The 20,968-nt window shown below is 43.9% G+C and overlaps 1 protein-coding gene across 1 annotated transcript in view; it reads left to right on the top strand.

Moving 5' to 3' along the window:
* CETP (cholesteryl ester transfer protein) overlaps nucleotides 1-20,968 on the top strand; it is a 95,614-nt gene that overhangs the window by 14,891 nt on the left and 59,755 nt on the right. The window contains exons 2-4 of the mRNA XM_077454783.1: nucleotides 3,020-3,134; nucleotides 14,255-14,386; nucleotides 16,981-17,051. Coding sequence (XP_077310909.1) covers nucleotides 3,020-3,134; nucleotides 14,255-14,386; nucleotides 16,981-17,051 — 318 coding nt within the window. The remainder of the gene's footprint in view (nucleotides 1-3,019; nucleotides 3,135-14,254; nucleotides 14,387-16,980; nucleotides 17,052-20,968) is intronic.

The following is a 20,968-nucleotide window of genomic DNA, read 5'->3' as shown; positions in this document are numbered from 1 at the left end:
TATGGGAATCAGGAAATGGAGCCTTTCGGCTTCATTTCCCGGTTCCCTACTGCGCATGCACGAATCGCGCTGCGCAATGAGGACGGTCCCCGCTGCCTCTGGGATCTGTGTGTTTCCCAGCAGGCAGCGGGGCACTTGCGGAAAGGGGCGGGCACTTGCGGAAAGGGGCGTAATCTACGCCCCTTTCCGCAGAGAGCTATCCCGGAAGTGGGTGCAGATACCTGTACTGTACAGGTATCTGCACCCCCCTCCCCCCTGAAAGGTGCCAATTGTGGCGCCGGAGGGGGGGAGGGTTTCCGATGAGCGGAGGTCCACTTTAGGGTGGACCTCCGCTTTAAGAGTGACATCTAAAACATTTTAAATAATGTTTACATATTTGGAACACCACCTACATCCTTGTGCTTTTTTTTTACTTATTTTTATTTAATTTTTTTTAACAATACATTTTTATTGAAAGGTATTAATCAACAATACAAATTGTCATTTACGCTAGTCATATGTATTACATGCCAGAATAATAATATAACATAATATATCCTGTTTACAAAAAAGAAATTAATATAACCACAAATAGTGCAGAAAAATGAATTTAAAATTAATTTAGAAAACATGAACAGTCCAAAGAAGAGGGAGAGAGACAAGGAGATGAATTTCAGTCCATTAAAGTGACTCCGTAAAACACCCTTCAGGTATATAGCAGGTGCACCCAGAGAGAGAGGTTCATCCACCACCAGATTCAGTGAGGCTTACCAGCTGACAAGATGATGTTGCCCAAGGAGGGTGTTTACCCTTTGGGTGGGAGATGAGGTGTGTCTGAATGCCCCTCCACTATGCAACATACATTGATTATAATGGACCCCGTGGATGCTCTAAAGGTTAATTATAAATCTTGGGTATGTCTTGCGACTTTGATAGGTCCCTATAATGGACCCTGAGGGTGGTGTATGAGCCAGTTATAATTTTTGGTAACGCCTTGTGATTTTGGTGTGAGGGGTTAACCCACATATTTCTTAATCTAATCAATATTCTTTAAATTGATTCATTTTTAATTTAACTTAATCTAGTTTGTTGGTGGTCCGTGGTTGAATATGGAATATTAATCCTCTTTTGCGATTGGGGTTAAAAGATTTCCCTTTGGGGTTTTGGATTTCTGCATGATGTGGATTTATTTAACATGCATCCCATGATGCAGGAATATATCTTTTCTAATAACTTTTTATTTATAAGGATAATTGGAATAATGTCCTGAAAATAAGAACGTTTTTTTTCTTTTTTTTTTTTATAAGTTTTTAGATTTTTATAAAACGGTCTGAACACCTGTTTTGGGCATGTATCCCTTATCTTTGAAGGAGAGCATGACTGGTGGAACGTTTATGGGTCCTTTCATGTTTTATTGCATATAATGAAATTGTGCGATTGAACATGGAGGTACGCCTCTATCCGAATATATGCTCCTGATGGAGCAATTAAATCGGGAGTCCGCCGTTTTTTTTTTTTTTAAAGCCAGCAGCTACAAATACTGCAGCTGCTGACTTTTAAAATAACGACACTTACCCGCCCAGCGCGCCCGCGATGACGGCACCCGAAGCAGATCTCTCGATCGTCTCTCGGGTGCTGCCGCCGCCATCTTGGGTATGGGAATCAGGAAGTGGAGCCTTTCGGCTTAATTTCCCGGTTCCCTACTGCGCATGCGCAAGTCGCGCTGCGCAATAAGGATGGTCCCCGCTGTCTCTGGGATCCGTGTGTTTCCCAGCAGGCAGCGGGGGATCTTCGGAAAGGGGCGTAGATTCTGCGGAAAGGGGCGTACCTTCTGCAGAATCTACGCCGGAAGTGGGTGCAGATACCTGTACTGTACAGGTACCTGCACCCCCCTCCCCCCTGAAAGGTGCCAATTGTGGCGCCGGAGGGGGGGAGGGTTCCAATGAGCGGAAGGTCCACTTTAGGGTGGACCTCCGCTTTAAGGTTTTTGTAGAATTTTTGTACAGTTTTTTGTAGAGTTTGTAAATGTGAACCTACTACTATTAATTTAAGAAATGGTCTCTTCTCCCTTTCAAATAGGTTTATTATTTAGGAGTAAGGGTAAGGGCGAGTGATCAATATTGCCCTGTTCCAAAATGGTGGATTAGGAGGTCGGAAGTGGGCGGTTACAATCTTTGCCAGTGAATATTTATGGTGGTGGATCAGCGCGCCGCCCGTACCCCAGGAAGAAGTCACTTTTGACGAAACGACGTAGGGTGAGTGGCGTGCTGACGTCACCGCCATTCCCCGTTGGCCAGGAAGGGAGGGCAGTGTAAACAAGAGAGAGTCGGCCGGCTCGTTATTATACACACGCTTATATTCAGCTGGAAATTTGTGAGTTTGTTACTTTTATTTTACTGTGTTTGAATTAAAATTTGATATGGAGTTACGCTATGGGAGCCTTTCTGTTTTATCTTACTAAATGATTATGGTGGAACGGGAGACGCTTTGAGAAGGGGATACAGGAGTTGGAGACACCAGCAGAGCCCATTAAAGGGACCAGGAGTGTTTGTCTTGTTTGCAAGCTTGTATGATCTCCCTAAAAAGAGATCTTGTCAGCTGGTAATCCTCACTGAATCTGGTGGTGGATGAACCTCTCTCTCTGGGCGCACCCGCTATATACCTAAAGGGTGTTTTACGGAGTCACTTTAATGGACTGAAATTCATCTCCTTGTCTCTCTCCCTCTTCTTTGGACTGTTCATGTTTTCTAAATTAATTTTAAATTCATTTTTTCTGCACTATTTGTGGTTATATTAATTTCTTTTTTGTAAACAGGATATATTATGATATATTATTATTCTGGCACTTTATAAGTTCTAGCGCAGCTTTTCTTTTGGATTATTGTATATTGTGTGTGTCTCACATTATGTTGCGGCAAGAATTTATTATTATTATCTAATTTTCTGTTTCACTGAAACAGGATTTTTGAATATTTGAGTATTTTTTGGACAGCGCTGTTTTCCAATGGTTTTTATATGTATTATATCCTTGTGCTTTTAGTGAATGAGAAGACTACAGAAGTAATCCAGGCTGCTTTTAGACATGCAACTTTCCCAAACATCACCGGAGAAAAGGCTGTCCGATTCCTTGGGGGAGTCAACTACGGTCTAACCAAGTAAGGACACCACGGCTAATTATTATTATTATACAGGATTTGTATAGCGCCAACAGTTTGCGCACGACTTTCAATTCCACATACAGCCATATGAAAAAGTACTGTATTTGCAACCCTTTGAAATTGACAGTTTCAACATATTTGAATAGACAAACATTAGATCTTCATTCAGCTAGTGCATACAGGAAAAAGTGATATACTTCAATAAATGACACATAATACAAATGCAGGTCTGTCACATGGAATAGAAAGTACACCCCTACGTTTACCACCACTTCATATCCTTGAAAGTAGAATTACGTGTTTCAGACTAGGTGTCAATGATTAGGACCTTTTTATGCCCCTTTCACATGAGCGCCATCAGGTGGCAAAAAAAAAAACAGGCAATGGCCGCCGGACAGCCCAGTACACATTGACGTGGACTGCAAAAAATAGGCATGTTGCGTTAGGCAGGTGATAATGCTTTCCACTTTGCCTCATAGGGGTGAATGTGGATGAGCAACTGCTGCCCCCAATTGGGGTGACGTGGACCAGCCGCTGCTGATTACACGATCCACTGCAAATCGCATGTCAGCAGAACAGCCTGTGTAAACGAGCTACTAAGGATGTATGTATGTGAAATGTGAAGCCTATCTTATTTAAATTGGTGTTCCACAGAAAAAAAAAAAATGTATTTAAAATTCCTAAAAAATGTTTAAAACATTTGGAATTTATTTTTTAACTCACCTCTAAACGCCTGTTGCTAGGGGGTCCCTCGTAGTCTGCCTCCTTCAGTGCCTGGGCTGGTGACATCACTTCCCTTTGGCACAGGAAGGGCTCAGCTCTGCCCCCTCCCTCCTGTCAGTCATCTGGAACACGTGACAGGTCCCAGATGACAGCGCGGCTTGCCACAGCCGAGTGCCCACAGGTAGAATGCCGGCACCGCTGAGCGGAGGGGGGAATGAGCGGGGCTTCATTCCCCCCGCATCGCTGGACCATGGGACAGGTAAGTGTCCGATTATTAAAAGTCAGCAGCTGCAGTATTTGTAGCTGCTGACTTTTTTCTTTTTTTTTATGGGAACTCCTCTTTAAATACATAGAAACCAATCAGCTTTTGGGTTTTATTGTCAAAGCTTAACTCAACAAGCTGAAGTTAGAAGCTGATTGGCTACCATGAACAACTGCACCAGAGTGCTCCAGTTTTAGTAAATCGCCCCCATAGGTCATGCTGTTCTCTGTGCTTTCTGTTTTTGTGTGTGATGTCATCATGGTTAGAGCAAAAGTACTCTATAAGGCCCTGGCCTTGCAATTGATTTTAAAAGGTCAACAAATAATTTTAAATCAAATCAAATGTGACATAGATTTTAAACGACTGCTAATTTGTCCACAACTGGCAAATTCAGCCAAAGTGCTGACCACTTGATGCCAAGAGTAGTCTCCAAAAACTTCAAAATTGTGGGATCTTCAGGTAACTCTTGCAACAATCGGTGTCAAAATGCATGCATATGTACTCAGAAATAGTTTACATCAATGTAACTTGTATGGAAAGCCAACAAAAAGCCTTTGCTGTTAAAGAAGAGCAAAATTTACAGCACAGAGTTTGGCCGCAGTGACCACAGACATGTTTGCAACAAAGACAGAATATCATGAGGAAAAAAAAACATCATGCCAACTGTGAAGCATAGCGGTAGAAATGTAAGCAAACCCAGAGAAATCTTGCATCTGAAGGCATTTTACATGGAGGAGTGGTCAAGAATTTCACTCAACGTTAGACTGACGGGTGAACATGCAAAATGCCTACAAGGAATTATTTCTGCTACAAAGGGAATTACAGCTTGTGAGGCAAAGGGTATTCTAACTTATTCCACAGTACACCACCATTCCATCTACTGATATGTTTGTTGAATAAAATATTTAACAGTATTTTCTGTGTGTTTGTGTAACAAATGATCTGATGTTTGTATGTTGAACAAGTCATAGATTTGTATGGGGTGTATATATATATATATATATATATATATATATATATATATATATATTTTTTTTTTTTTTTTTTTTTAATTATAGGTGGATTCTGATGGGCTTAGTAAGCTCCTAGCTTCTCATTTATCTTGGAAACTTCAACTATCAGGTCTATCAGCCATAACTTGGGGTTTTACATGTTCCAGCACCTCCAGTTGCATTCTTTATGATACAATAGTTTACCAAAAATATTGGGACACCTGCCTTTACACACACACATGAACTTTAATGGCATCCCAGTCTTAGTCCGTAGGGTTCAATATGGAGTTGGCCCACCCTTTGCAGCTTTAACAGCTTCAACTCTTCTGGGAAGGCTGTCCACAATGTTTAGAAGTGTGTCTATAGGAATGTTTGACCATTCTTCCAGAAGCGCATTTGTGAGGTCAGGCACTGATGATGGACGAGAAGGCCTGGCTCTCAGTCTTCTTCCCACTTGCCAGTCTTTGGCCATATAATTGGCTGTCTTGCACATGCTCAGGAGTTCAGTCATCCCAGCACATAGGCACCACTCAGTATACATTGTACAAAATGCTGAGAACAGGCAGGTACGTTTATTTTATTGCAGAAGAGACATTGCATGGCTCCTCTGAAATAAATAGCTTGCCTGCTTGTAAACTGTTTAATTTTGACATAAAGTGGTTAAAGGTTAAAGGTTTTTTCCTCTGCATTAGGATAAAAAAACATTTTAATGTCAACTCCCCCCCCAGCCCACCCTTAAATACTTGCCTAAGGTCGATCTCGATCCAGTGCTGTGCCCATCTGCAGCAGTGCTGTTCTCTCCCCTCCCTCACAGGAAGCTCAACAGCAGCGGGAGCTGTCAATCAAATTATGTGAGTGCGGCGGGGCTGAGCCACACTGTGCGTTTCAATAAATGCACACAGTGTGGTTTAGGATCGATCCCGCGTGGGAAAACGAGGATCGGGGCTGCTCTGTGCAAAACCATTACACAGAGCAGGTAAGTAGAACATGTTTACAATCACTTTAGGGTTAGTTCACCTTTACAAAAAAAAACTGTCTATTCAGGTAAGGAGTGTTTGTAGATAAATACAAACTGAGAAGCTCTCACTAAAGATGAATATTTTTTTTTTAATTATAGGTTTAGACCATTTACAAACCTCATGAAGCCTGACTGAAAGACTCCCAGAATGTTGCTAAGTAAGGTCTAGTCATTACTGCCCACCTTCACTATCACAGGAGTGAGTTCTTTGATTCAAACTCATTCACAAGCTCTTTCTCTCCCCTGATGCAGTAGCTCTGAGCTCAGCATTTGAGATGTAGGAGGGGAGCAGTGATGACTAGGCCTCACATAGCAACGTCCTGGGAGTATTCCAGTCAGGCTTCAGGAGATATGTAAATAGCCTACACCTATAGCAAGGGCATTATTCAACTTTATTCAGGGCTGCACAGTTTGCTTTTATGTACAGAGGCCCCTTATCTGCATATATATGAAATAAGAGGATGGCCGCACACCACAACTAGGTGAATGTTTTTCAAATTCCTTTATTGTCACCATACCGGATAGATGTCACAGGAGCACTGTTGACGCGTTTCACATGAGCAGTTCGTGCTTGTTCACCATAGGCATAGGTAGGTTTTTTGGTAAAGGTGAACTAACCCTTTAAGTTCTGCTATAAAGGAGAAGTACAGCCAAAGCTCGTTTGGCTGTACTTCTCCTATGGATCACAGGGGTGCAGTTAGCAGACATCGGAAGTCTCCTGCAACTCACGGGATAATCCCGCATTTGATGACAAGCTCATGGACAACTGTGAGTGCAGGACACCATAGACAAGGTACTGGCGAGGCTGCAGATAGGCACTGATGAGGATACAGATGGGCACAGTGAGTCTGAATTGTTGGCACAGTGAGGCTGCAGATGGGCACTGATGAGGATACAGATAGGCACAGTGGGGCTGCAGATGGGCACAGTGAGGCTGCATTGTTGACACTAATGAGGCTGCAGATTGGCACAGTGAGGCTGCATTGATGGGCACAGATGAGGCTGCATTGTTGGCACAGTGAGGCTGCAGATGGGCACAGTGAGGCTACATTGTTGACACTAATGAGGCTGCAGATGGGCACAGTGAGGCTACATTGTTGACACTAATGAGGCTGCAGATGGGCACAGTGAGGCTGCATTGATGGCTCAGTGAGGCTGCATTGAAGGGCACTGACGAGGCTGCAGTGTTGACACTGATGAGGCTGCACATGGGCACACTGAGGCTGCATTGTTGGCACTGATGATGCTGCCGATGGGCACAATGAGGCGGCATTGTTGGCACTGATGAGGCTGTAGATGGGCACAGTGAGGCTGCATTGATGGCTCAGTAAGGCTGCATTGATGGGCACAGTGAGGCTGCATTGATGGCTCAGTAAGGCTGCATTGTTGGCACTGATGAGGCTGCAAATGGGCACAGTGAGGGTGCATTGTTGGTGAGTGTGAAACAACATTATGTTTTAAAGTATTATTTTATTATTAATTATCTTTAAAGTATTATTTTATCATAGTATATTATTATAAATGGGGGGGGGGGGGGTTTCGGCACGGAGCGTGACCTCCCTCCACTTGTTTTCAGCAGACTGAAGTCCACTCTCTGCTGATGTTACATAACCGATCCAGGCTTGAGCAAGATCATGACACTGGAGTCTGGATCTGCCCACATGCCTGGACCGGGACACCCAGGCCAGCCTCTCAGCAAGCCACCGAGAGCCTAAGCCGGCCACTCCCATCCCCTCCACAGCCCTGCACTCCAGTGAGCGAGGAGGGGTCAGGGCAGAGAATGGTGATTGACAATCACCATCTCTCTGCTCAGAGAGCTGTGAGAACCAATTGATCTGTGGCATTAGATTGCTTGGTTCTCAGTATTAGAGCCCGATGCACATCAACCTAGGTAAGTATAAATCTGCAAAAACCCCTAACCCCAAACTTCTCTTTTAAATTCTAATGCACAAACACTGAAAGTTTTCTGTTTAATCCAGAGGACACCTCACACGGTCACCAGAAATGGACACCCTGAAGCCTCTGCTGGGTATCTTATCTTTGTTTACTAGATCTACAATCAATGCCAATCTAAATTTGAACCTGACTGTGGTCTTTTAGAAACATCTTAGTGCTGACATTTTTTATATTAGTCTTACTGTATATAAGAGAAAAAATATTGTTGCGGTGTGTGTTTGGGAACTCCGGTCTTTCATAATAAGGGTCTCTCCAGATAAATGGCAAAGGAATTAGGGTGATGTGGTACACTACAAGTCTGTATGCAGCGCGCTGTAAAGCCCCATTTACAAAGGCGGGTGGGCAGATAAAAAAAACAAGCAGTTGAGACACGGTTTTACTGCCCCTGGTGGCCCAGCTGCAAGTTAATATAACCAGCAGTCATGTTAGTAAACACCAACTTGGTTGCAGCTCAGCAACATTTATACCAGTTTATAATGCCAAATGGGACTCATTCAAGTAAATAGGGCCGGCTCCAAAATCATTCTGCAACAATGCAGGACATTGTGTGGCAAGCTTTCAAGTAGGCGGCGAGGAGGTGACCTATCACCTTCAACCTCCAAGCACGACGGCAAGTCTGATACCTAGCCCCACCTCAGGATCAATACCCTGATCAGGATCATCATCTTAGGCCCATAGTACCATCAACAGCATCCACAAACCATGTGCTACTTCAAATACTCAGCTGAAGTTCTGCACAGACTAAGGAACATCAACACCACATTGCCATCTTCCATACAAAAAATACTTCAAAGAGAACAACTATTAAAAACCGGACGACAACCAGCTCCCAACCACAGGAAGACATCTACTCAACCACTACAATTAGATTGCGCCTTGATTAACGCCAGGTCTGCAGTCAAACATAGACTGGAAGTACACGACTTCATCATCGAGAACAATGTAGACTGCCTCTTCATCACCGAAAGCTGGTTAACCTCTGACTGCAACACCATCCTCACCAAATTGGTGCCGGAAAACTACAGGATCCTAACCGAACACCGGATAGGGAAAAAAGGAGGAGGCCTAGCAGTGATCTTTAAAGGTCACCTGGATCTCACTAAACCATCATCTCAGAACCCAGTTCCTTTTATGGAAACCCTGACGCTACATCTTCAACCAACACCCCATGACACCACTCATATTCTACTGTGCTACAGACCACCAGGACCAAAGTCCAATCTTCTTTCACCCCTCACGGAATCCTTTGCAATGCACACCCTAAAATTCAAAAATTTCCTGGCACTCGGAGATTTCAACCTTTGGGCAAACGAGCCTAAAGACCCCATCGTGACTGCCTGCATCAATCAACTAGAAGAACTGGGTCTACAGCAACTGATAAAGAATCCCACGCATGGGTCAGGACACACCCTGGACCTCATTTTCAAACAGAACATCAACGTCAACATACTCGACAACATAACTCTGCCATGGACGGATCACCACGCCATCAAATTCAAAATCACTACCAACATCACCAACGCAAAACGGAAACCTGTAACAACGCACTGGACCAGATCGCATAAAAAACTGTACTCCGAAGCCTTCAAAACCACTCTGTCCAAAAAGATATCTACAATAACCTTAAACCACTCTACGGAGGAAACACTCAACTCCCTGAACAAGGCATTACTGCAATCAGCAGACTCGGTAGCACCAAAATGCAGGGCACTCATCAGGAAGAAAAATGCTGGATGCAGCTCCCTCTCCGTACTAAAGCAAGAACGCAGAAGAGCGGAAAGAACATGGAGAAGAAATCCCACCGAGGAAAACCTATTTAACTACAAAGTTCTGACAGAGAATTATCGGAAAGCAATCTTCAAAGCCAAAAAGGACCACTTCTCATATACAATCTCAACGGCCGCAAACCAACCACGGGAACTGTTTAAACTGGTTAATCAATCAATGAATCCAGTGTGCCTAGAACCCCCAGAAAGCGAATCCCAGGATTACTGTGACAAACTGTCGGATTTTTTCATCGATAAAGTCAAAACCATCAGGGAAACAATTTGTCAGAAGAAAACATCCAACCTCAGCCAGCAAATACATAAAGAGGATGTCTGCACCAACATACCGCAACCGCCAAAATTTTCACTATCCCCAATTACCGTAGACACCGCAAAAAACATCATTAATAAACTGCGTGACAGTACCTCACCTATTGACATCATCCCCACAAAACTACTGAAAGAATGCTCCGACATCGTGGCTCCAACCATAACCCACCTCATAAACCGATCATTCCACGAAGGGATTGTTCCCAGCATCCTCAAACAAGGCATCGTCAAACCTCTACTCAAGAAACCAAACCTGGACCCTCAGGATCCAAACAACCGTAGGCCGATTACAAGCCTCAACACCATTTCTAAGATCATAGAGAAAGCTGTAGTACATCAGCTACAACTTCACCTGGATACTCACAAACTCCTGGACCCGCTGCAATCAGGCTTCCGCCCGGGTCATGGAACAGAAACAGCTCTCCTCAAGATTTGGGATGACGCCCTCGAAGCAGCAGATGACGGAGAGCCGTGTCTCCTCGTACTGCTAGACCTAAGTGCAGCGTTTGATACAGTAGATCACAATACTCTACTCGTCCGCCTCACAGAAGTAGCCGGAGTCCAAGACATAGATCTCCAATGGTTCGCGTCCTTCCTAGGAAATCGGTCACAGACAGTGAAACTAGGAAAATTCCTCTCCGAAACTCGGGCAGTCACCTGCGGAGTCCCTCAAGGCTCTCCGTTGTCACCCGTTCTCTTCAACATTTACATTCGCCCACTCCTTCAAATCATCAGATGCTCAGATCTCTGCTTCCACTCTTACGCTGACGACAAGCAACTTTATTTCCGGATCAATGGAAAAAAAGATCACCAACAACAATTTGAAAACTGCCTCAAATCAATAGAGGACTGGATGACCACCAACTCCCTCCAGCTGAACCAATCAAAGAGGCTTCTTATCTTACACCCAAATCATAAGCCCGCAACCAAAACCTCCTGGTCTCCACCAACCGTCTTTGGGCAGACTATCTGCCCAAAGACCAAAGCGAACAGTCTCGGGGTTATTTTAGACGCACAAATGTCAATGGATGCGCAAATAGGATCTGTAGTCAGTCGATCTCACCATCTGCTGCGCATGCTTCGCACACTCATCCCTTTTATCCCAAAGAATGACAAAGCAGTGGTAGTTGGAACAATCATTAATTCACGACTGGACTACGCAAACTCGCTTTACATAGGATTACCACAATATCAACTTGCGCGATTACAACTGATCCAAAACACGGCGGCAAGGCTGATAACAGGAAAAAAACCCTGGGAATCCATTTCTCCTTCACTGAGGAGCTTACATTGGCTAACCGTAAAAAATCGGATCACGTTCAAGACCCTCTGCCTTACCCACAAATGCGTGCATAGAGAAGCTCCGCAATACCTAATGGAAAAAATAAATCATTACACACCAAACCGCAGTCTTCGATCAGCCAACAAAAACCTCCTCCTCGTACCCAAAGCCCGGTATAAATCCAAGGGGGATCGGAGATTCGCTGTCCAAGGGCCTCGGCTATGGAATGCTCTACCAATCAACATCCGCCTGGAAGAAAATCACCTGGCTTTTAGGAAAAAACTCAAGACCTTCCTCTTTTAGCAGATGATTAAAGCTCGCCACAGCGCCTAGAGGCGATTCAGTTCGCATTGTGCGCTATACAAGTATTTCATTCATTCATTCATTCAACCTGCATTGTCAAATGGCTCTGAAAAGTGATCCAGCATTGCTCTTCATAGGGACAGCAATGACTGCTGCACCCGTTAACAAGACCTAAGAGAAGGATCAAGTGCTGCCACGTTTTTTTACCACCCCGGTCACACCAATCATGACATTGAAATGAATGAAGTGACGTAGCACGATTTAAAAGTAGCATTTCAGTGCTACTTCAGGTGCCACTTGGAAGACATCTGTGCAACTTCATGCAAGTCACACCTGAACTTGCAAAAAGTAGTGCAAGAACTACTTTCAAAATGGGTGTGATTCTTCCAATGCGGTCAAATCGCATGACAGGTCGCAGCGGTATGACCAGTTTTTTTTTGTCTTTTTCTGAGCTCTGAACAGTTTTGCAGCTAAATGCAAGCAGTGTAAGTACTTGAATTTGTTTGTTAGATGAGATATACACTGACATCTAGTGGCCGATATGAAAACTGACAACAAGTAATTTTAATGACACCTTTTACAATGACATTGTAACATTGTGATATTTGACAATGTGTGGGGTCAATTTGTTTGTTTGATTTATAGCACTTTGATTAGGTTAAAACAAGGAAATAGTTACATGATTCTTCCCTAATAAGATTGTCACTAGAAGGAAGTGCCGGAGCTTTGCCCACCTTCCTCCTTTCATAGTAGCAGCTGGTGGGTTATTTGGGGGGGGGGGGGGGGGGTTGTGGCAGACAACCACTCCCCTGTTCTGTCGGTGTCACACCCACCCCCCCCCCATGGGTCAGCCAGTCGGCCACTGGTGGTCAGTCAGTCATCCAGCCCTGCACTTACCCCATCTAGGTTTTCAGGTGGACATCGCTCCTACAGGTGCCACAGGTGGCGGCTTCCATTGCGTCTCCTCCTCCTCTGCATCACAACGGCTTCTGCCATGTGTCTCCCCTCTCCTCCTGGGTATCCAATAGGATCACCTGTCCTTTCAGCCAATCGGGTGACGGGTCTCAGGACCCGTTTCATGATTGGCCGGAAGGAGGATCAGTGTAACAATAGCGAATATTCATTTACTATTGTCACACAACTGGGTGGGCTCAAGGCTCTATGTCCCGAGCCCACCCTTTTTTGAAGCCTAGTAGAGCCTCTGGCTCTAATCACGTGCTTCAAAAAATAATTACGTGCTTCAAAAAATACCCCCCCTATTGGAATTCATGCGCTAGGGCCCTGCATGTAGATTAGGGGGCTGGATATGGGGGGTGACGCCGTGCGCCCCTAATGGACGGGCTGCCACTGCTTCCATCAATGAAAAGTGTTCCATGAATGGAGGGCAGGCAGAAGAATTAAGGGTTTTCCTCCTCCATTCACAGAGCACTTTTCATTGATAGAAGCTATAGTAAAGCTTCTATGAATGGAGGGGGACAGAAAGGGCAGGCAGAGTCAGTACTCTTGTTGAGTGCCTATGACATGTCCAACGACTGTATTAACCCCCACAACACTGAAAAATTAGGGCTACGGGTAAACTATGATGTGTTTTAAAAATGATAGACTACTAACATCAATATATATGAGTGAGTTACACTTCTTGCAAGATAAAAAGCTCTCATCTGCCTAACGCCTTCATAAACTATATGTCTGTCATGCATTTTGATTATTGCACAGCTTACACGCAGAGAGCAGAGACGACTCTCGATGCCTCATTACAGCTGAGCTTTTCTTGTTGGATTCAGATATACTCATCTGTGACATGCAGGGAGAAAATGCAAGCTTTCCAAAATAGATTCAAATGGAGTTTAGGGGACAACACACATATAGGCTTTTCACATTAGCTTTGTAAACTAATAATTGAGTTAAAGAATGTGGCCTCAGCCAGCGTCGCTCCAGCCATGCTCTCCTGACATGTTTCGGCCCGCCCCGGTGACGGGGGCGAAACATGTTGGGGAGACATGGCTGGAGCGACGCTGGCTGAGGCCACATTCATCTACATACTAATGCACTTGGTTGGTGAGCTACGTCTTTTCTTCTCTTTGATAATGCTTTTACACCTATGAGTGGTGCGCTGACGCCAGCCCCCTTCACTGAAACCGGTGGGGAGATCTCTGTCTCAGCTTAGAGGGGCACTGCATGTTTCATTTGTATCACTAAAAATGTAGTTATTTTATATGGCCATGCTTAGCGGATTTCTTTAAAGGGTGTGTTCATCTTGGTAATTTCTTTATACACATCCTGTCTTGGGCAAGGGGAAAGTCCAGCACCAATAGTGATTTCATTTTGTGATTGGCTGTTTCTTTCAATCTGAAGGTCACAAGAACATCTTTCAAAAACAGCCTATTCTCTTTTTTTAAGTGTTGGCTTAGCAATGTCTATGACTGATTGTGATAGTCATGCAGACTGTGCATGCCTAATACTGACTGATCTACATTTGATCCAGTATCCAGGTCAATGATCTGTCCATTGAGAACAGTGAAGTGGAGCTGAAGAGTGATGAGGCAGTGGACATCGTGATCAAAAATGTTAGCGCAACTTTTAAAGGAGTTCTCCATTACGGATATGGGGCCTGGTTGTAAGTGTTTATATTGTATATTAAAATAACCATGCATATATTATTATTTTATTGTCATATAGTATGATTTGATATACTTGTTTGAAAAATAAACTATGCCTTACTCTTGTTCACCACTGAGGCTTTGCTAACAAGACAGGGGTTGCAGTATAGAACCATAGCTTCCAACTGCCCTTGATTTCAAGGGACTGTCCCTCATTCGGAACAAAGTCCCTCTGTCCCTCTTTCCTCCTCAATTGTCCCTCATTTTGGTTGTTTTCTCTGTCCTCCCCCCACAGCATCCCTCTGTCCTCTTCCCATTGAGTCCCTCTGTCCTTTTCCCACAGCGTCCTTCTGTCCTTCTCCCACTGCATCCCTCTCTCCTCTTCCCATGGCGTCCCTCTGTCTTCTTCTCACAGCGTCCCTCTTTCTTCTTCCCGCGGCGACCCTCTTTCCTCTTCCCACAGCGACCCTCTTTCCTCTTCCCACGGCGACCCCCTGTCCTCTTCCCAAGGCGTCCCTCTGTCCTTCTCCCACGGCATCCCTCTGTCCTCTTCCCAAGGCGTCCCTCTATCCTTCTCCCACGGTGTCCCTCTTCTTAAGGCATCCCTCTGTCCTTCTCCCACAGCGCCCCACTGTCCTCCTCCGATTAAGATTTCAGGGCGGGTCTTAAAAAGGAAGGGCTGTGGCCTTGACCGGAAGTGGTGGGTCATATTCAAATTAGGGGGTGCACAAATTTAGTCAGGCCTAGGGCACAATATTTTGAATCAGTTTATTTAGTAGAGCTTCTGCGGAAGCATTTTCATATGCATTTGAAATTGACTATGTCACCTCAGTGAAAAAATAAAACATGGGCAGCCGGTAAAAAAAACAGGCAGGTGTATCAAATCTCTATAAGAGCTACCGGTGACACTGCAGATAGAAATGTATGGCTGTGTCAAACAACATGTCCCCCACCACGTATTGTGGTCCCTTCCACTGATTACACATTATTACACCCCACAATAGATATGTATGGGTCAGTGGGAGGAATCACAGCACACAGCAGTGGATATGCTATCCAACACACCTGGAATTATTAGATAGCAGCAGGGGCCATAGCTCACACTGTGCATAGCTGTCATGCATAGCTTCCCACAGGGATCAAGTCCTGGGGAAAAAAGTGTGGGAACTACCACCCAAGATCTACTTTCCCACCAAAAAATAAAATAAAAAATGATACGCTCATATGCATATATATTTCACAGAAAATACAGTGCAACATTTATTGTAAAGTGCCAGTTTACAAAAACAAAATAAGTTAACTTGTCAAACGAACAGAATAATCACCACAATAACGGAGGGGGATAGCAGAATGGAGGGGGACAGTAACAGAGCGGAGGGGGACAGTAGCAGAGCGGAGGGGGACAGTAGCAGAGCGGAGGGGGACAGTAGCAGAGCGAAGGGGGACAGTAGCAGAATGGAGGGGGACAGTAGCAGACCGGAGGGGGACAGTAGCAGACCGGAGGGGGACAGTAGCAGAATGGAGGGGGACAGTAGCAAAGCGGAGGGGGACAGTAGCAGAACGGAGGGGGGACAGCAGAACGGAGGGGGGCATGGAGGAAAACTGGAGGGGGACAGCAGCAGAATGGAGGGGGAGCATGCTCACTGTAACTAACAAAGTGTGTGTAACACACTAACCTGGAAGTTTGTCAATGACTCCTGGCGGGTGGCAAACTCGCGGCAGACCTCGTGGGTGGGAGAACTTGGAGGTGAACTGGAGAAGTCTGGCAGCTCAGAGTTAGGCTGCACTGCTGGCAATGTGCTACAGCGGCTGCAGGAGTAGTCGGCGGCGGCCCCGGGAATGTCTGGCACTGACTGCGCAGTGGGCACAGGCTGGATCCTTACCAGCAGTAAGTGTGGCTCTGTCTGGTGTGGTGTCTGTGGCTGGCTGCTCTCTCTTGGAGGCGCTGCTCAGCCTAGCAACCAGTTACTCAGGCATATGCAGGACGCGGCTGCTAATGGGTTTGGAGTTCCTGTTGTGGAAAAAGTACAGGAACTCCGTTCCTATGCGTTCCTGCAGGACTTGAGCCCTGGCTTCCCAGCATACATGTCTCACCCCACACCCTAGCTACACACCGTGCATAGCTGTCATTGTACACTGGGGTGGGAGGAGCTTGCGGTGTAAGACTTGAGTCACAGTGGCAAAAGGACTGTGTTAACAACAGACAAGCAAATTATTGGCTTGGGCAATAAAGTGCCACCCTAGGCCATGTTCCAGGTAGCCTAATGTAAAATCTAGTCCTGTCCTTACCTCTTGCTTCTGTGACAACTGTACCATTTTGGAATTTCCAGTCACCAGGATAAATAAAGTGGGTGAATCTACCGAGCAAGGACGCAGGCAGTAATAAAAACTTGAAAGACTTCTGAACCTTCACTTCTCTATCCAAAAAAATTATAATTTTATTTTCCAAGGAACATGATACTGCATGGACTTTCAATGTTTTCTCTGTGGTTAAATTGTTTCTGTTATGTGATCTGTATTTAATGTAAAATAAAACTTTTACTCCTGATGTTTCAGGCTTATGTTAAAGAAAAGATATCAAACTAAAATAAATATGTCTTTACCGTTGTAGTGTAAATGTTCAACAGTCTATTGATTTTGAAATCTATACATCAACTGATCTGCAAGTGAACACCAAACTAAGTGAGTGGATATGTATACAAATACATGTATTTATGTTAATAATTTGCTAACTGTCACTCAAAGCATAAGGGGAAGAGGAGGGTAGAAATAAATGTTCTTTAATTTAGATTTACATGTACAATAGTCTGTGTTAAATGGTTAGCGCAGACCTAAGCTGCTAGAACAGGGTTTCTCAACCAGGGTCCCATGGAACCTTAGGGTTCCTCCAGAGGTTGCTAGGGGTTACCTGAGCAATATGCAATTTCTGCCTCTCAGATAAGTTCCCACTGACACCACTGATTTTTTTAGCTATCTGTAAGGAGGCAATTCTTCCCAATAACCACAAGTGTAAGGAGCATTCTTCTCACTGACCATCACACTAATGTATCATGAGTTGTAGATATAATAATTATTAGCAGGGGTTCCCTGAGACTATAAAGTTATTTCAAGGGGTCCTCTGTCCTCAAGGGGTACCAGCGTTATCAGCATGGAGTCACCAACCTCAACCAGGGAAGGTTGGTGACTCCATGCTGATAACTCTAATGCACGTACACATGAGCGGAATGTCCGACAGAAAAAGTCAGACGGAAGCTTTTCATCGTATATTGCGATCATGTGTAGGCTTCATCAGAATTTTCAAAAAGAAAAGTTTGACGGACCTACAAACATGCTCTAAATATTTCCAACGGAACCAATTCCTATCGGGAAAACCGCTCGTCTGTATGCTGTTCCGACAGACCAAAATTGAAGCATGCTCTGAAGCGAGTACAAGACGGAAGCTATTGGCTACTGGCTATTGAACTTCCTTTCTCTAGTCCCGTCGTATGTGTTGTATGTCACTGCGTTCTTGACGATCGGACTTTGGTGTGATCGTGTGTACGCAAGACAGTTTCAACGGAATTTCGTCGGAACTCCGTTGGAAAAACCTTCAGAGTTTATTTCAACGGGAAAACCAGTTGTGTGTACAGGGCATTATACTATCCCCTGGTGGAGTGGAATAGAGCAGTCTGGTCCTGCCATCTATGGAGCCACAGTGGTGATGCTGGATGCCATTTACACAAAGCTGTTCTAGTAATAGAGAGTATATCCCTCTGGTGAGTGTGTATTTCTACCATTGGTGAAGGATTGGCACTACGGGTGTTTTCAAGCGTTGGGTGATGGCTGAAGTGGAGCACTTTTATATATTTTACAGGCATAACAACATTAACTGTTTATTTTTGTCATTTTGACAAACTTCAGTTCATGGTCAAATTTTCGAGGATACTTTATTATCATTTTAGCGCTGCATTTTTGCTATAACACGAGGGAGGTGGCAGAGATCTCCACACACATGCTTTTGGGCCAGTCAACACCCTCAACACAGAATAGTGGGTGGTGAGGACAGGAATTTGTAGAGATGCAGGATTTGGTGTTCCCACTTTTTCCAGGCTGTGTGATTCTCTAAGCCCTTGTACACACGGTCGGACATTCCGACAACAAAATCCGTCTGATTTTTTCCGACAGATTTTGTCTGAAAGTGGTGTTGCATACACACGGTCAGATCGTTCGGAACGTGATAACGTTTGTGCATTGCGACGGGACTATGTTGCGGCCAGTAGCCAATAGCTTTGGTGTCGTGATTTGATCTGAGCATGCGTGGCACTTTGTCCGATCGGAATTCTCTACAAACGATCGGACAAAGTCCGATCGGATCATGTTGTCAGAAAATTTTATATCCAGCTCTCAAACTTAGTTGGTCGGACATTCCAACGGAAAAGGTCCAATGGAGCCCACACACGGTCGGATTATCCGACAACACAGTCCGATCGGACATTTTGCGTCGGAATTTCCGACCGTGTGTACAAGGGCTTAGGCAGGAAGAAGTGACATCACTTCTTCCATAAAGCGGATTTGGCTTGCCTAGGGCTAAGGAGGCAAGAATCGACTTTTGTAAATTGAGGATTACAGGTAGTGCTCATTACATGCCTTGATCAGATATCATTTCCTGAGGAAGTTGACCTGCAAGAGAGGATGGGAAATTAGAAAGTTTCATAGATGTAAGTAATTGCATAGATATGTAAAATCCAACACTGCCTGTGTGACACCACTGCTTGATATTAAGTCAAGTCAAGATATAGAATTGAATTTTTTTTTAAAACATTGCAGTTGCTGTCTGTTAACTATTGACTGGAGGAAAGGGAACAAGGTGCTATCCAAAGCAGTCAATCACCTGTCTGATCTAATTATTATAACTTGAATTAGAAAAAGACATTTACAATCTACTTATTTTCTATAGGTAATATTTCTAATATACACATATTTGTAATGCATTTTGATATATTTTTATTTACAACACCAAAGTGACAAGTTTTTTTTGGTCCAATTCTGGTTCACTTACTGTGAAGACCACATTAAAGTGGTTGTAAACCCTCCCCCACAACTTTGTCCCATGTAAATCAGCATAAAAAACCCTAATGAACACTGCTTGTAGATATCTCCTTACTTGCTTAGTATTGTTGTAATCCTTGTTGTTCTGTAGAATGAAGTCACTGAGCATGCCCAGATCTCTCCTGATTTAAGGCACACTCTCTATGTCTTATCTATCTGTTATCAGGACTTTCTACAGCACAACACTGAACTCTGTTAATCACTCAGAGCTTCCTCCTACACACCATGTGACCATGTGACATGACATACAGTCTAAACTTGGCCATTACTGCAGTCTTATCAGCTGAAGCTGATAAGTCTGACAAAGGTAAACATTAGACATCAAATATATTAAGAAATACTAATGCGCTCCACCCTTTGAAAAAGTCACGAGGTGTGACGCAACGCGTCAGGGAAGGAGTTTGGTGTCGCACATACTACTTCCGGTTACGGCCGAAACCGGAAGTTCACGTCTGCCGAGTGTATTCCTGTGTTTTCTTTCATGTAAGTGCGGATATCTTTTATTTAATAAATTGTTACTAGTTACTACACATGAAAGCCCCCTTGTGTTCTTCCATTCCATATTTACTGGATATCTTGGAGAAATTGGGAGGATGTTAACTGCTTATATACAGCGATACACTAAACAGCGGTAGAACACTGAGACTGGATGAATAAGGATTCAGCAGCATTTCTGATTACATACTGCGTTTTTTGCCATATATTGGAGGTGAGAGGCTGGGGGAAATAGATGGTGCACATAATAGGCACTGAAGTTTGCAGTGGACTGTCACCTCTGGAAATCACTTTACAATTTCTGCATGGACTTTGTTTTTTATTTAGTTCATAATTATCTGTGCATGGTTTTGTGGACAATCACTTGCTAATATTGCATTTTTTGCACACAATCACTGGATTGGTTTATATTTGTTTTCACATATTTTTTCACGTATATTTTGAATCTTTTTATGTACTTGGATTATTTATGTAGGTTCTCATTTATTGCATAATACATATCTTATTTGCAAATTTACCATTTTTATTATAGTGGGTTAGTATCCCATTTGCACTTTAGTCCTATTTGGACATATCAGCTTTATTCATTATTTATGTATTTTTAGGTAGCGCCGCATCTATTTATTTATTTTAAACATTAGACATCGACACAAGTAAATACTATGAAATGAACAAGTAAGCTATGAACAGGGAAGCAGGGTTGTCATAGAAACGTTGGATTGAGAAGGAGGCTTGGTTAACAGTACAGGAAGTGCTCAATGTAAGGGCGGAAATACACTTCACTGTGGACTCAGAAAACAATACTTAAGATGGTGCTGCCTAACCCCTGGAAACAAGATTTTTAAAGTTTCTTTAAACAGTAAGTAATATGCGATTTGGGCTGGATTACAGTGGCTTTAGTTTGATAATGACTTATTATAATGGACTAAATGAAAAGAAGCATCAGAGTGGGCTGGTTTACTTCCTCTTTAATGTATACATTATATTATAGTGTGTATATAATAAGTGGTTAGGGG

This window comes from Lithobates pipiens, unplaced genomic scaffold, assembly GCF_037356315.1.
Source record: "Lithobates pipiens isolate NorthernLeopardFrog02 unplaced genomic scaffold, aLitPip1_a1.2 Scaffold_10, whole genome shotgun sequence".
Taxonomy (NCBI): Eukaryota; Metazoa; Chordata; class Amphibia; order Anura; family Ranidae; genus Lithobates; species Lithobates pipiens.
The sequence above is the reverse complement of the archived record's forward strand: the minus strand, read 5'-3'. Positions and strand labels throughout refer to the sequence as shown.